The sequence below is a fragment of the Gopherus flavomarginatus genome, chromosome 7, assembly GCF_025201925.1.
Source record: "Gopherus flavomarginatus isolate rGopFla2 chromosome 7, rGopFla2.mat.asm, whole genome shotgun sequence".
Lineage (NCBI taxonomy): Eukaryota > Metazoa > Chordata > Testudines > Testudinidae > Gopherus > Gopherus flavomarginatus.
This window is the reverse complement of record NC_066623.1, coordinates 106,125,426-106,138,201: the sequence shown is the minus strand read 5'-3', so window position 1 is coordinate 106,138,201 and position 12,776 is coordinate 106,125,426. Positions and strand designations below refer to the sequence as shown.

At 40.3% G+C, this 12,776-nt stretch overlaps 1 protein-coding gene across 1 annotated transcript in view; it reads left to right on the top strand.

Moving 5' to 3' along the window:
• ZFYVE9 (zinc finger FYVE-type containing 9) overlaps positions 1 to 12,776 on the top strand; it is a 98,332-nt gene that overhangs the window by 68,120 nt on the left and 17,436 nt on the right. Inside the window, exons 7-10 of the mRNA XM_050961653.1 lie at positions 400 to 569; positions 1,192 to 1,315; positions 3,293 to 3,415; positions 4,435 to 4,590. Of these exons, the coding sequence (XP_050817610.1) occupies positions 400 to 569; positions 1,192 to 1,315; positions 3,293 to 3,415; positions 4,435 to 4,590 (573 nt within the window). The remainder of the gene's footprint in view (positions 1 to 399; positions 570 to 1,191; positions 1,316 to 3,292; positions 3,416 to 4,434; positions 4,591 to 12,776) is intronic.

Sequence of the window (12,776 nt, the reverse complement as noted above, 5' to 3'; positions counted from 1 at the left end):
TTGATCCTAATCATGCTGGCTGATATTTCTCTAAAGTACTTAGTGTGTAGGAATTATATCAGAGAGCCTTATATATGCAATAAAGTGTTTTTTTTCTTGTATTAATTAAGTAGATATGTCTTATTTTCTTAGACTAGGGAATCTTGTACAGATACCATCTTACCACTTGTTCCTCCCATCTCTACTGTGTATTATAATACTATCAACCCACTGACCCTGGTGCCTTTCTGCCACCGTTTGAATTTGTATTCAGTATTTGCCTAATACTGTTAATACGGATTCGTCACATCCCTGCTATCGTTGCTACTTTTTACATTAGAACTAAAGCACTTCACTTTTCTTGAACGAAGCTTCCATTTCATGTTGCTGTGAGATTTTGAACTCTATTTTTCTCACTAGTGGCTCAACCCAGGGAACAAAGACGTGTTTGGTTTGCTGATGGGATATTACCTAATGGAGAAGTTGCTGATGCAGCAAAATTGACAGTGGCTGGGACAACTCCTACAGGAACCCTAGCAGTGTCACATGATCCAACCAAGCCTGTGACCAACAGCAGTTTATCAGCAGAGGTGAGGAAACTTGCTCAGAACAGCATTGTCACGTTGTCCTGTATGGTACATTCAGTTCTATGGCAATTTAAGTGAGACTGATACGTGCAGTTTGTTGATTTAAGATTTTCTTTTAGTAATATGTATGGCTTATGTCCATGCTGATTTTGAGGTTTGCAGAGTGCTGAAGCTGGCTATATATTTTGGAATGAGCCGTTGAATTGCATATGCCATTATGCAGTAGCATTTTAGAGCTCTAATCCAGTATCAGGCCACTACTTTGCAAGGAGTTTTCCCAGGTTTGGGTATACAGCCTATCTGTATGCATAAAGGGCAGGGCTTAAATTCAGCTGGAGCTGTCCAGAACGGAGCTCTGGTAAATATTTTCAAACTCGTGGGCAGAAGCTTGATGTGACGGAAGCTGCTTTGTTTCTGTTTTGTTTGTACATGTGTTTATAGAGAGAGGAGGTGCTGGGTCTGTCTTAGTCTGTGTCAATGTCATGTACCAAGGGTTAACTGATAATTCTATAGAGTGGATATATCTCTTTCACCTACATCTAGCAATCTAAGGATGAAGTCTACCCAGCTCTTGCTTTTTTTCTTTTTTTAAATGCTGTCCTCTTTAATTGTTTCCTTTTTGTAGACCGATAACACTTCTGGATTCTCGGGAAGTATAACTCAGGTTGGCAGTCCAGTTGGCAGTGCGATGAACCTGATCCCGGAAGATGGTCTTCCTCCAATTTTGATCTCTACTGGAGTAAAAGGAGGTGAGAGCAGTAGGGTAAATGGACAGCTATTTGTGGCAATTACTGGTGCTAGTTTAACAATTCAGGCTGCCACATATAGATAGAAAGTTGGATCCTGGATATAGCCTAAAGATATTAACGATGAATACTAATGTGTAGTTAACTTACATGGCACTAGATAGTGCTCACAGGCACCTGTAGAAAACATTGTTCTGACAATGAAATTACTATTAAAAGTAAAATACAAATAAAAAAAGATTGAGCCCAGAAGTATGTGCTAATTTCCCCATTAATCAGACTGTGGGGGACATTCAGCACAGAGATACATTTTAATTAGTCATATAAATATTCATGTTTCCACTCTGTGAAATTTTCTTGGAACTTCTGCTTGGTTGAAGGTATCCCAAAATATATAATTTAATGACATCATAAATACCATTGGTTGTGATGAGACTTCTTATACTTGTGAGTATCTTAAGTGAACCAGGAAGTTCTTAGGAGAGCATTAGCATGTATTAGTGGCCTTAACTCACTTTTCACTTTTTTTTTTTTGGTAGTTCCCCTTTCAAATTTGTGGTTAGTTCAGCATATTTCTAATTAAACAGTAAATAACTTTATCTAGGATATTGTTAAAAAATAAGTAAGCATACTTACGTTTTCAAAACCAGTCTGCCCCGATGCTGTATTAGCTATTCGTGAAGCTGCCTAATTATTGAACCTCCGTAACAGAGAGAAACTAGTAACTTAGCTTTACTTAATTAAATTGCCGCATACTTTTCAGCACATGAGCCAAATCTCACAAGCCCAACAATTTTACATAGATATCTTCAGTAAATCTTACTTTGAGTATGCTTGAATTAATTCAAATGTCATTGTGCCTGGTTTGACTTACAACATTTTAACCAAGAGGACATTTAAATCAAATTCACAGATATTTCAAATATACTTTTCACATTAGTGAGGTGAACTTTCTCTCAGGGGCGGTTCTAGGCATTTTGCTGCCCCCAGTATGGCAGGCAGGCTGCCTTCGGCGACTGGCAGAGCGCCCCCCATGGCTTGCTGCCCCAAGCACGCGCTTAGCGTGCTGGTGCCTGGAGCTGCCCCTGCTTTCTCTCTAGATGTTTATAGGTGGCAGGATAACAAACACCCTTCCAAATTTCCCTTATTTCTTTATAAAGCCACATTGCTGACTTGTAGGCAGGAGCACAGATTACTTCAACAGTTTGGGTGTTTATTTTTAAACACTCAGTTCGTATGGATCTAATCAAAGAAAGTGTCTATAGTTTGAGTATCTTACTGAATAAATTTGAGACACAGGATTTGAATCTTCTGTCCATTTTTTTTTAAAAATGTGGTTTCACGTGATGCTCCCTCCTTTGCTGTTGCATTTAGATTGTAAACTCTGTGACTGAAGCTCCTAGGTGCTACCACAATATAAATACTAAGTGTTAAAGTTTTGGTTTTTTTTTTAGAATTTCACATTGTAATCTACACTAACACTTGTTTCTAAAAGGAAGTCAAAGGATTGATTTTTCAGGTTGTTACTGCTATTGAGGGATAGCTCAGTGGTTTGAGCATTGGCCTGCTAAACCCAGGGTTGGTTGTGAGTTCAGTCCTTGAGGGGGCCATCTAGGAATCTGGGGCAAAAATCAGTACTTGGTCCTGCTAGTGAAGGCAGGGGGCTGGACTCAGTGACCTTGGTCCCTTCCAGTTCTAGGAGATAGGTATATCTCCAATTATTATTAAAATTAAATTAGTTGATAAAAATTAAGGCTGGAGTTTTCAAAGGGGCCTATTGGAGTCAGGTACTCAAATCATTGAAATTTGAAAATCCTTGCCCAACAAGTATCAGAACAAAATAAATTTTAAAATGTCAGGTAAAATGTAAGTGAATCAAACTGTATACATTAGAGTGATGTCATTGCTTAGCTGATTACATTGCTGAGAAGATTACTGTCCAAATAAGCAAATGACTTCATGTTGCATTTTTTCTTATAGACTATGCTGTAGAAGAAAGACCTTCTCAGATCTCTGTGATGCAGCAGTTGGAAGATGGCAGCCCTGACCCACTTGTGTTTGTTTTAAATGCAAATTTGCTATCCATGGTTAAAATTGTGAATTGTAAGTTATTTTTTATTTAATAAGAGGGGGGCAAAAAGATTGTATACATATTCTTGGTTGAAAACACAGCATTTGATATTTACTGCCCACAATCTGTGAATTGCTGCATGGAAGTAAAATGTACTATATTTTTATTCCTATTAAATTATAAAATGCACCTATCCCATGCTCTAGGTTGGATTAGTCCAGTTTGTATTTTTGTCTAAAATTATCTGTACATGCGCCTGGAGCATCCTACATACCCATCCAACCCAACAGGGCTCACTGTTATTCACCAATCCTCCCCTCATTGTTAATCCACTTGACCCCTTCTCAAGTCTCTTTCAGTGATGCTCTGAAAACAAGCAGGACTGTGGCTCTGTCAGACCCAGGGGGTGAAGTGAGTTCCAGGGTCAGACAGCCCTCACTGAAAACACCTGGTCTCTCAGATCGTCTTGTCTATATTATGGAGGGGGTAGGAGTGGGGAGGCTTTTAGTTTAAGTGCCTCAGTTGGTCTCCACTTTTATTTCAAAATAAAAAGCAGAACACTTTTGCAGCAACACATTTTTAGGGTCACTAAATGCTCATACAAAAGATAAAAAATGCACTTTTAAAAATGGGTGCTGGTTTTGCTACTCTCAGCATCTGACTCAACAGCAACATGTTCATATTTCTTAGAACATGTCCTACATCCCCCTTTCCCAAACCTCAAAGCAGTGTAGTGGCCCAGTGGACCATGTTATGCACCATCCGATTAGCCATCCCCGAATCCTCTGCCCTCATGCACATTCCACCCCTATTTTGGAATGCAGACACCTGTTGTATTGATCTGCTCTGTTGTGTTCAGGCATGTTTGTGTGCAAGATTTGAGTCATAGAGCCGAAGGTATCTTAGGAGCAAGCGCCAGAGTTATGTAATGTTAGTGTAATTGATTTTTTTTTAAATGTGCTGTCTTCCTATAGTGAAGTTTGGGCATGGCAAACAGATCTTGAGTGGAAATCTACTTTTTCCAGCCTGAGTCATGTTTTCCTCTCTGCAGATGTGAACAGGAAGTGCTGGTGTTTCACTACAAAGGGAATGCATGCAGTGGGGCAGTCGGAGGTAGTGATTCTCCTGCAGTGTTTACCTGATGAGAAGTGTTTGCCGAAGGATATCTTTAATCATTTTGTGCAACTTTATCGGGACGCCTTGGCAGGTGGGAATGATTTCTCTTTGAAATCTGTAGTAGGTGACTTCAATAAATAACATTAATGGACTAGAGAATTGCTTTGATAAAATTGAGAATTTATTTTTATTTAGAAGTAGAAAACTTAGTGATCAAAATTGGTAGTGGTCTGAGTTCACTTCAGCTATTAGTATTCAGTATTAGTATGATATTCACTAAGGTAAATGGAAGTGCAGTAAATAAAACAAAATATCTAAGCTCTAGTTGGAGAAGAGGGTAGCATTGCAGTAGCAACAATTATATTGAAGGGGAAGTGCTTTCCTTCTAAGCCCCTTTTGCCAGCTGTCTGTAATTTTCAAAAAATTGTACTTGGATAGAATTTTTTCTTGTTTTTTTCAGCTCAGAAGTGACTCTCTAAGACAGGGGTTGGCAACCTTTGAGAAATGGCATTCCAAGTCTTCAGTAATTTAAGGTTTTGTGTGCCAGTAATATATTTTACATTTACAGGGCCTCCCAACAGAACCCCAGACTGGCAGTGGGCTGAGCACGGCTGGCAGCAGGGATGCTGGATGGCAGGGGCCGGCCGACGGAACCCGACTGGCAGCGGCTCAGCGTGCTGACGGTCTGGGGTTCTGTCTGCCACCCGCGCTGACAGTCCGGGGTTCTGTCCCCTGGCCCCTGCCAGCCAGGGTCCTGTCCGCCAGCCCCGCTCAGCCCGCTGCCGGTCTGGGGTTCTGTCTGACAGCTCCTGCCAGCCGGGGTCCCGGCCCCACTCAGCCTGCTGCCGGCTGCGGTTCCGTTCACCCAGGCTGGCAGTGGGCTGAGCAGGGCCGGCGGCTGGAACCCCAGACCAGCGGCAGGCTAAGCGGCTCAGCCAGCTGACTGTCTGGAATTCTGGCCGCCGGCTCCTGCCAGCCGGGGTCCCGGCTTTTGGCCCCGCTCAGCCCACTGCCTGCCTGGAGTTCCATCCATTCAGGCCGGGTGTGGGCTGAGCGGGGCTGGCGGCCGGGACCCCAGACCAGCAGTGCAGGCGGCAGACGGAACCCCAGATCGGTAGCACTCTGAGCTGCTCAGCCCGCTGCTGGCCTGGGGTTCTGTCCGCTGGCCTCGCTCAGCCCGTTGCCGGTCTGGGATTCTGTTCACCCAGGCAGGCAGCGGGCTGAGTGGGGCCAGCAGCTGGGACCCCAACTGGCAGCAGCATGCCAGTAAAAATCAGCTCGCGTGCCACAGGTTGCCGACCCCTGCTCTAAGGTAAAATTATTTTCAGCTCTTACTAAGTGCTCAAAGTGTGCAAGTGTATAGGGGAGGGCAGGGGAACTGCTTCTGAGCCAGGCATGCACACATGAGAAGGGGTAAGGTGAATAAAGGCCCATCATATGCTACTACAGCATTAAGGCTGGAGTAGTCTCCATAAAATCTCTCTGTAATCTGTAAAGAGGGATTCTTCCATGCATTTATTCAGTGCCTGGTCTGGTGTGCCAGGTGCTGTCCTCAGAATTTGAGCAAGAGTTACATACATTTGAAGTTGGTAGCCCTTATTTTTTTCAGTGCCTAGCACAGTGAGCTCCAGACTAGGGCTCTTCGGCACTGCAGTAATACAAATAATAAATAATATAACAATAATTTCAGTTTTGCACTCAGATTTTAACAACACATGGAAAAAAAATGCAAGAAATTGTTAATGAAGCATTGTGGTTATGGTAAATGCACTAAAATTAGGTAATTCAAAATTATGATTTCCTATAGTAATTGTAAGTTGGCCACATTACAGCATAAACATTGATGTCATAAAGTAATGTTATGTATATATGTAAGGCATGGATGAATTGCAGTTGCTGTAGGAATCATACCAGAATTTCCTGTCTTTGATAGTTATGAAATCCCAACCATAAAGTTGTATTAACATAGTTTTTTGTATCTAATTTAGATATCACTGGACAAACAGGCTGTCACTTTAACAATTGCCACTCACAAGAATCCAAAAATCATTGGTCATAAAGAAAAAAAAATGTTATAAAATATCTAGATATGTTAATTTATTTTGTACTCCAAGTTAGTCCTCTAGAGGAGAAAACGTATTGCACACAGGGATTTATATTAAAAATTAATATACATGCACAGATCATCTGTTTCATGTTCTGTACAAAGTATTGTGAATAATCATCCAAAGTGCTCTTTGAATGATCGATTGAATCCAACTGTTAAGTGAGATAATGAAAAAGAGGGTCTCAAAATATCTGTCTTTTTACAACAAAGGTCAGCTTGTCCGGTGAAGGTGCTTGATACAAAATGTACCATTGTCACGTGGCCTTACTGGTTTCAGATATGTGGGAATAAATAATTTCCAAATCTGACTTAACCAACAATGCAGAATCGTTGTTTTCTAACTATGATGATGTATATATTGCAGTGCTACAGTGTACAATTACATTACGGAGATACGTAATTTATAACTTCTACATAATGTATTCTGAGTCCTATTTTTAGCACTCTACTGGTAATAATTTGATGTACTACATCGCAGTGCTAAGAGAGAGGTAGTGCTTGCTGTTTTACAATTTTTAATCAGAAACCAAACTCCAGCACTCAAGAATTCCCAGTTTTTGAGGTAGTTTTGAAAATACTTATTGCTATATTTCAGACTTGTAGTAGAAACAAATTGTATATTGAGTAGTTGTATGATATAAAAATGATTCTCACTCAGGCTTTCATAAATCATGGCATGCAGGATAAATTCCCACAGCAGCATATAATGCATTCTGTACATATCCATCCTTTCCTCTTCCAAGTCATGTGCCTATGAGAGAAATAAAATATGCACTCATAAATATGGGATACTTGCAGACTTTCCTCTGGCTGTTTTCCTCTCTATTTACCAAGAGGAAAAAAAAAAGTGAGGTGCCATGAGAATTTCTCCTGTGTGACTGTAATTTCTTGGGTGTTGTTAACAAGCATGCTGGTTATTATAGACATGTCTAAGCTTCCAATTTTGCCCATTTTATCAGAGGTGCTGCACCCCTCATGTTTATCAGTCTGTGAGAGTGGATTTGGAGTGAATGATAATTTATTAAAGAAATTAGAGACTGCTTGAAAGCCTGCCTAGCAATTTTATTTCTTGACTATAATATATTTATTTGAATTGGTGCTGCTGCCAGGGAACAGAAGTAATTTTTTGTTTTCTGAAAAAAGTTTGCTGCAGAAGGTAAATAGGGAGGAACGTAACCATACTGATTATCAATATAGTGTCTTGAACAGCTAGGATACAGAAATTGGTTCCTTAGTTTTTGTCACTGAAAATATGTGATAATTATTTTTGCTAGATTTAGGTAAGTAACAAGACATGTGCACAAACCTTTGGTGAATTTTCAGGAAACAAAATTAAATATATGTGCTAGCTCTTCCGTCTCAGTTCTTCACTTTTCAACTCCACCTTCATGGAAGTAAAAATCTTAAGTGTTGTTTTTATATGTATATTGTATATGGGGTAAAGTTGCATAAAACCACATTTAGTGCAATGTTGATGCTAATTTGAAGATTCTGCTTTGAAACTGCTATGATTTTCTTCATAAAGTATGTCAATTCACTGTCAAGCTGGGGTCTGTTAGGTGTATAAAGAGTTTTTAATTGCATAACTGCTGACATTTTGAAGAAAAAATACAGGGTTCCAGTATGGATTGTATGCATAAAATATATTTTAAAATGCAGGGCTCTTAAACCAAGCGTAATTGCTGTTTTTCATTCATCTCTGTGCATTATACTCCAGAATTGAAGGTGTATGAAGAAGCCTCTCTCATTTATCCAGGTTTTATATGTACATCTTTATATATGAACTTTGTATTTGGCGTCTGTGGTGCTCCTCTTAATGATTCATGGTCATTTAATGAAAAATGTAATAAAAATTAAACAAAATCTTACGCAAATATAATGTGTTTAGGCAGTGGAACTAAATCACCTGTTGCCAGATTTACATTAGTCAATATTAAAATGGAAGTACTTCTTATATTCCAGCAAAAGAAAAGCTAGTGAACTAAGGCATATGGAGCAGCTTTCAATTAGCATGCCTGACTGCTTCAAAGAAGGCAGTGACATGGACAAAGTTCTCATTTCTCAACTTACTAGACTTCCTGCTGGGCTTTTATCCAACACAAAGACATCATCATGGGATTACTACCACAACAGAAAAGCATTAGCCTACCATTTCAAAACAAGACAAGCAACACTTCAGCAGGGAGCTTGACAACAAACAAAGCATTTAGGGGCCAGAGGGGGAACAAAATGATGGGGCCAAGAGGGTGGAACATACATTACTCAGGCACAGAGACAAAGCCTAGGGAAGATGGCCACACCATGGCATGGAGAAGAGATGAGGCACAAAAAAAATCTAGTGTGTTCAGCTTTATATTTGTTTTCTCAAACTTGGCATCTTCTAAAGCACGTTGAACCAAAGTGTTAGATATATGGTTCTCTCCTGTGTATGTATTTGGCCCTCACTGCCATGCTGTCTGGTTTGTGTCTCACATTTTTAAGCAGAGAGTATGAAATTTTTTTGTAGAAATTCAACTGGCCTGATTTCCCCCAAGTATTAGTGATTCAGTTCTGTTGCTGCAGGATTAAGTTGCACAAATTTCCACCTTTATGACTGGCATTTAATCTTAGGCAGTCCTTGATGGTGGTTACTGTTCATGATGAAATGAGGGCTGACTTTGCAACTGAGGCAGCTCCCACTCCACTTAATTGCATATTAACATATTAAGAAATGATACTGGGACCAATTATCTGACATGGAATTCATCAAACGATATGGAAGACATCAATTTTAAAAAGCTCCACCCATATGGTTTCACTGAGCACTAAGTAGGGACATCTCATTTTGTATGTTATAAGGATATGGGTGCATGAGAATATACTGGCACCTAAAAATCTGTTTGTAAATAATAAGGTAGAGAACTTGAGTTGGAAGCCAGCCTGTCCTCAGTTAAAATATGGAAATAGCTGAAACTGGAAAGTTGTTTAAAGCAAGTAATGAAGAAACATGGTGGTCCTTTCCCTCCCCTTTCCTGGTATGAACTAGTTTAACCAATGAGGTCAAAAAGTATTGTCTAATAAATATACAAAATTTGTTGCTCATTAAGCGAAGAAGACCCAGTGAAGAACTAAAGACAGTCGGAATAGGCCTTCAGGAGGAAAGTCACACCAATGGACTGGCGTGTGATGATTTTTTGTTGTTGTTTTTTTAAATAAATCTATAGAGCTGCTTGGGATTTAAGGTCAAGGGTAATCCAGCATAACAGAGTACTTAGTTGGTATTGAACTTCTGCAAAGCTGCTTTAGATGCATCATGCACACCTATGGCAATTTATAAATAATATTAATCTTATTACATCACATGCATGTGGCAGCTACTAGCAAAGGCACCTTTTTCTGTATTTTGGAACTACTCTAGACTTGTTTCTTTTTACAAGGAAGTTATAACATAGTCTAAGTTAAATTATATGCTTTTGAGAAGGATAGCCTAGTTGAGGTTCCTTTATTTACAGCTGCATTTTCGCTAGAAGCTTCTGAAATAACTAAGTGTTGTGTGCGGAGTAAATAATAGGATCTGGCTGTGGTTTATGGTAACAGGGTATTGGATGATTGAGTTGTAGTTTCCACTCTTGCTGGGTTTATAACCTGACTTTCAATTTGGGTTGGGATGAAAATTGTCCTGTAGGCAGCCAAAGTATGCATCCCTTGAGCTGTTGCCTTCAGAATGCTGGTGCCTTTCACTTCTGATTCAATACTTGGCTTCAGTCACAAATGGAAATGTTTGGTCTCTTCATTATCTCTGTTGGACAGTAATCCATGTTACAGAACTGTACAATAGTATATAGCTTTATTTCCTATTGTCTTTTGTACAAACAGTACACGAGGGAGATGTATAGAATTAAATAGCTACACTTAAAATAATTCAAAGACTCATATATTTTAAGGCTAGAAGATACTATTATGGTAATGTAATCTCACTGAAGAACTTCAACCATAATTTTTGCATTGGGCTCATAACATTTATTTGAATAATAGTAGAGGAGAAAAGATAGGCAAGAAAGAAATGTTTTCCGTGATTTGGAAATGGGCAGAGAGCCAAGACACATACTTGAAAGCTGTTTCAGAGGAAAGAGAAAGCTCTTTCCTGGGCATTTTTTTTTTCATAATTTTCATTCACTATTTAAACTTGGCACCTGGACACTAGAGCTCCATCTGCTGCTTCCTTTGTTCCTTCTGGTGCAGTGAATCAACAGAGAGAAAGAGGAGGGGGAGGGCGCGGGGTCCATTGGGGTGTCTGCTCCTTCTATTTATAGTCTTATCCACTAAGAGGCATTTCCAGCAGGGAGCATGGCGCCTGGGAGACTGTGTGGATGGGAACCCCATGCTGCTGCTTTGCTAAAAATGTAGATTTTCTACCCAAGCCCCTTTTCCTGCCAAGGAATAGCCACTTAGCAGGTAATGGCCCATTGACCTTGTTTAGACCTGGCTGAGGCATAAGCCTGCGCCTTTGTCTCTGAAGAACTGGTTTGGCCACTCCCCAGACTTGGAATATGTTTAAGGCCTTGTCTACACTAGCAGAGTAAGTCAAACTAAGTTATGCTACTCCAGCTATATGAATAACATAATTGAAGTCAAAAGCGACAGAGTCTCCTGTGGCACCTTATAGACGAACAAATGTATTGGAGCATGAGCTTTCATGGGTGAATACCCACTTCGTCAGATGCATGTAATAGAAATTTCCAGAGGCAGGTATAAATATGCAGGCAAGAATGAGGATAAGATAATGAGGTCAGTTCAATCAGGGAGGATGAGGCCTTCTTCTAGCAGTTGAGGTGTGAACACCAAGGGAGGAGAAACTGCTTTTGTAGTTGGCTAGCCATTCACAGTCTAAAATCCTGAGCTGATGGTGTCAAATTTGCAAATGAACTGAAGCTCAGCAGTTTCTCCTTGAAGTCTGGTCTTGAAGTTTTTTTGCTGTAGGATGGCTACCTTTAAATCTGCTATTGTGTGTTGAAGTGTTCTACAGGTTTTTGTATATTGCCATTCTTAATATCTGACTTGTGTCCATTTATCCTTTTACGTAGGGACTGTCCAGTTTGGCTGATGTACATAACAGAGGGGCATTGCTGGCACATGATGGCATATATAACATTGGTGGACGTGCAGGTGAATGAACTGGTGATGTTGTAGCTGGTCTGGTTAGATCCTGTGATGGTGTCGCTGGTGTAGATATGTGGGCAGAGTTGGCATCAAGATTTGTTGCATGGTGTGTGATTGCTGGTGAGAATAAGCTTAAGGTTGGCGGGTTGTCTGTGGGCGAGGACTGTCCTGCCTCCCAAGGTCTGTGAAAGCGAGGAATCATTGTCCAGGATGGGTTGTAGATCACTGATGATGCATTGTAGAGGTTTAAGCTGAGGACTATAGGTGATGGCCAGTGGAGTTCAGTTGGTTTCTTTCTTGGGCTTGTCTTGCAGCAGGAGGCTTCTGGGTACACGTCTGGCTCATTGATTTGTTTCCTTATTTCCTCGTGCAGGTATCATAGTTTTGAGAATACTTGGTGAAGATCTTGTAGATGTTGGTCTCTGTCTGAGGGGTTGGAGCAAATGTGGTTGTACCTGATTCATTAAACAGAAGTGTCCAGTTTCTGCATTGGAGAGTCCATGTAAGGTCATGAAAGCCCTGAAAACAGGTTTTCTGTTAGGGGTTTTCATAGCTTGAGGCACTGTGGAAGCCAAACTTTCAGTGGATCCCTAATCTCAATGTAATACACCTCTTGAATTGCACCTCAATAACAAAACTGAAAGCAAGCTCCATTCATACTCAAGGTGCATATCAAAATAACTGTCTTTTTCTCTAAGTATGACTAGATAGCATAGTAAACATGTAGTCTATCCCCTGATGTTCATATACAAATTAAGAGTAAGGGCGTTGGTGCCTGTGTAGCTGTGTGCACAATCCCTGATTTACACACATGGACCTAAATCAGGCAAGTACAGAAATGAATGTGTGCGCTCCTTTGTGTATGTGTTTCTACAAATATGGCTTCGTAAATGTTTCAGGACTCATGGCGCTCATGTCACAAGTGGATATTAAGTGGAGCAGAATTGCTTTTATTTTTTTAAGGCCTCATCTACACTAGAAAATTAGGTTGGGTTAACTACATCGGTCAGCGGTGTGAAAAATCCACACCT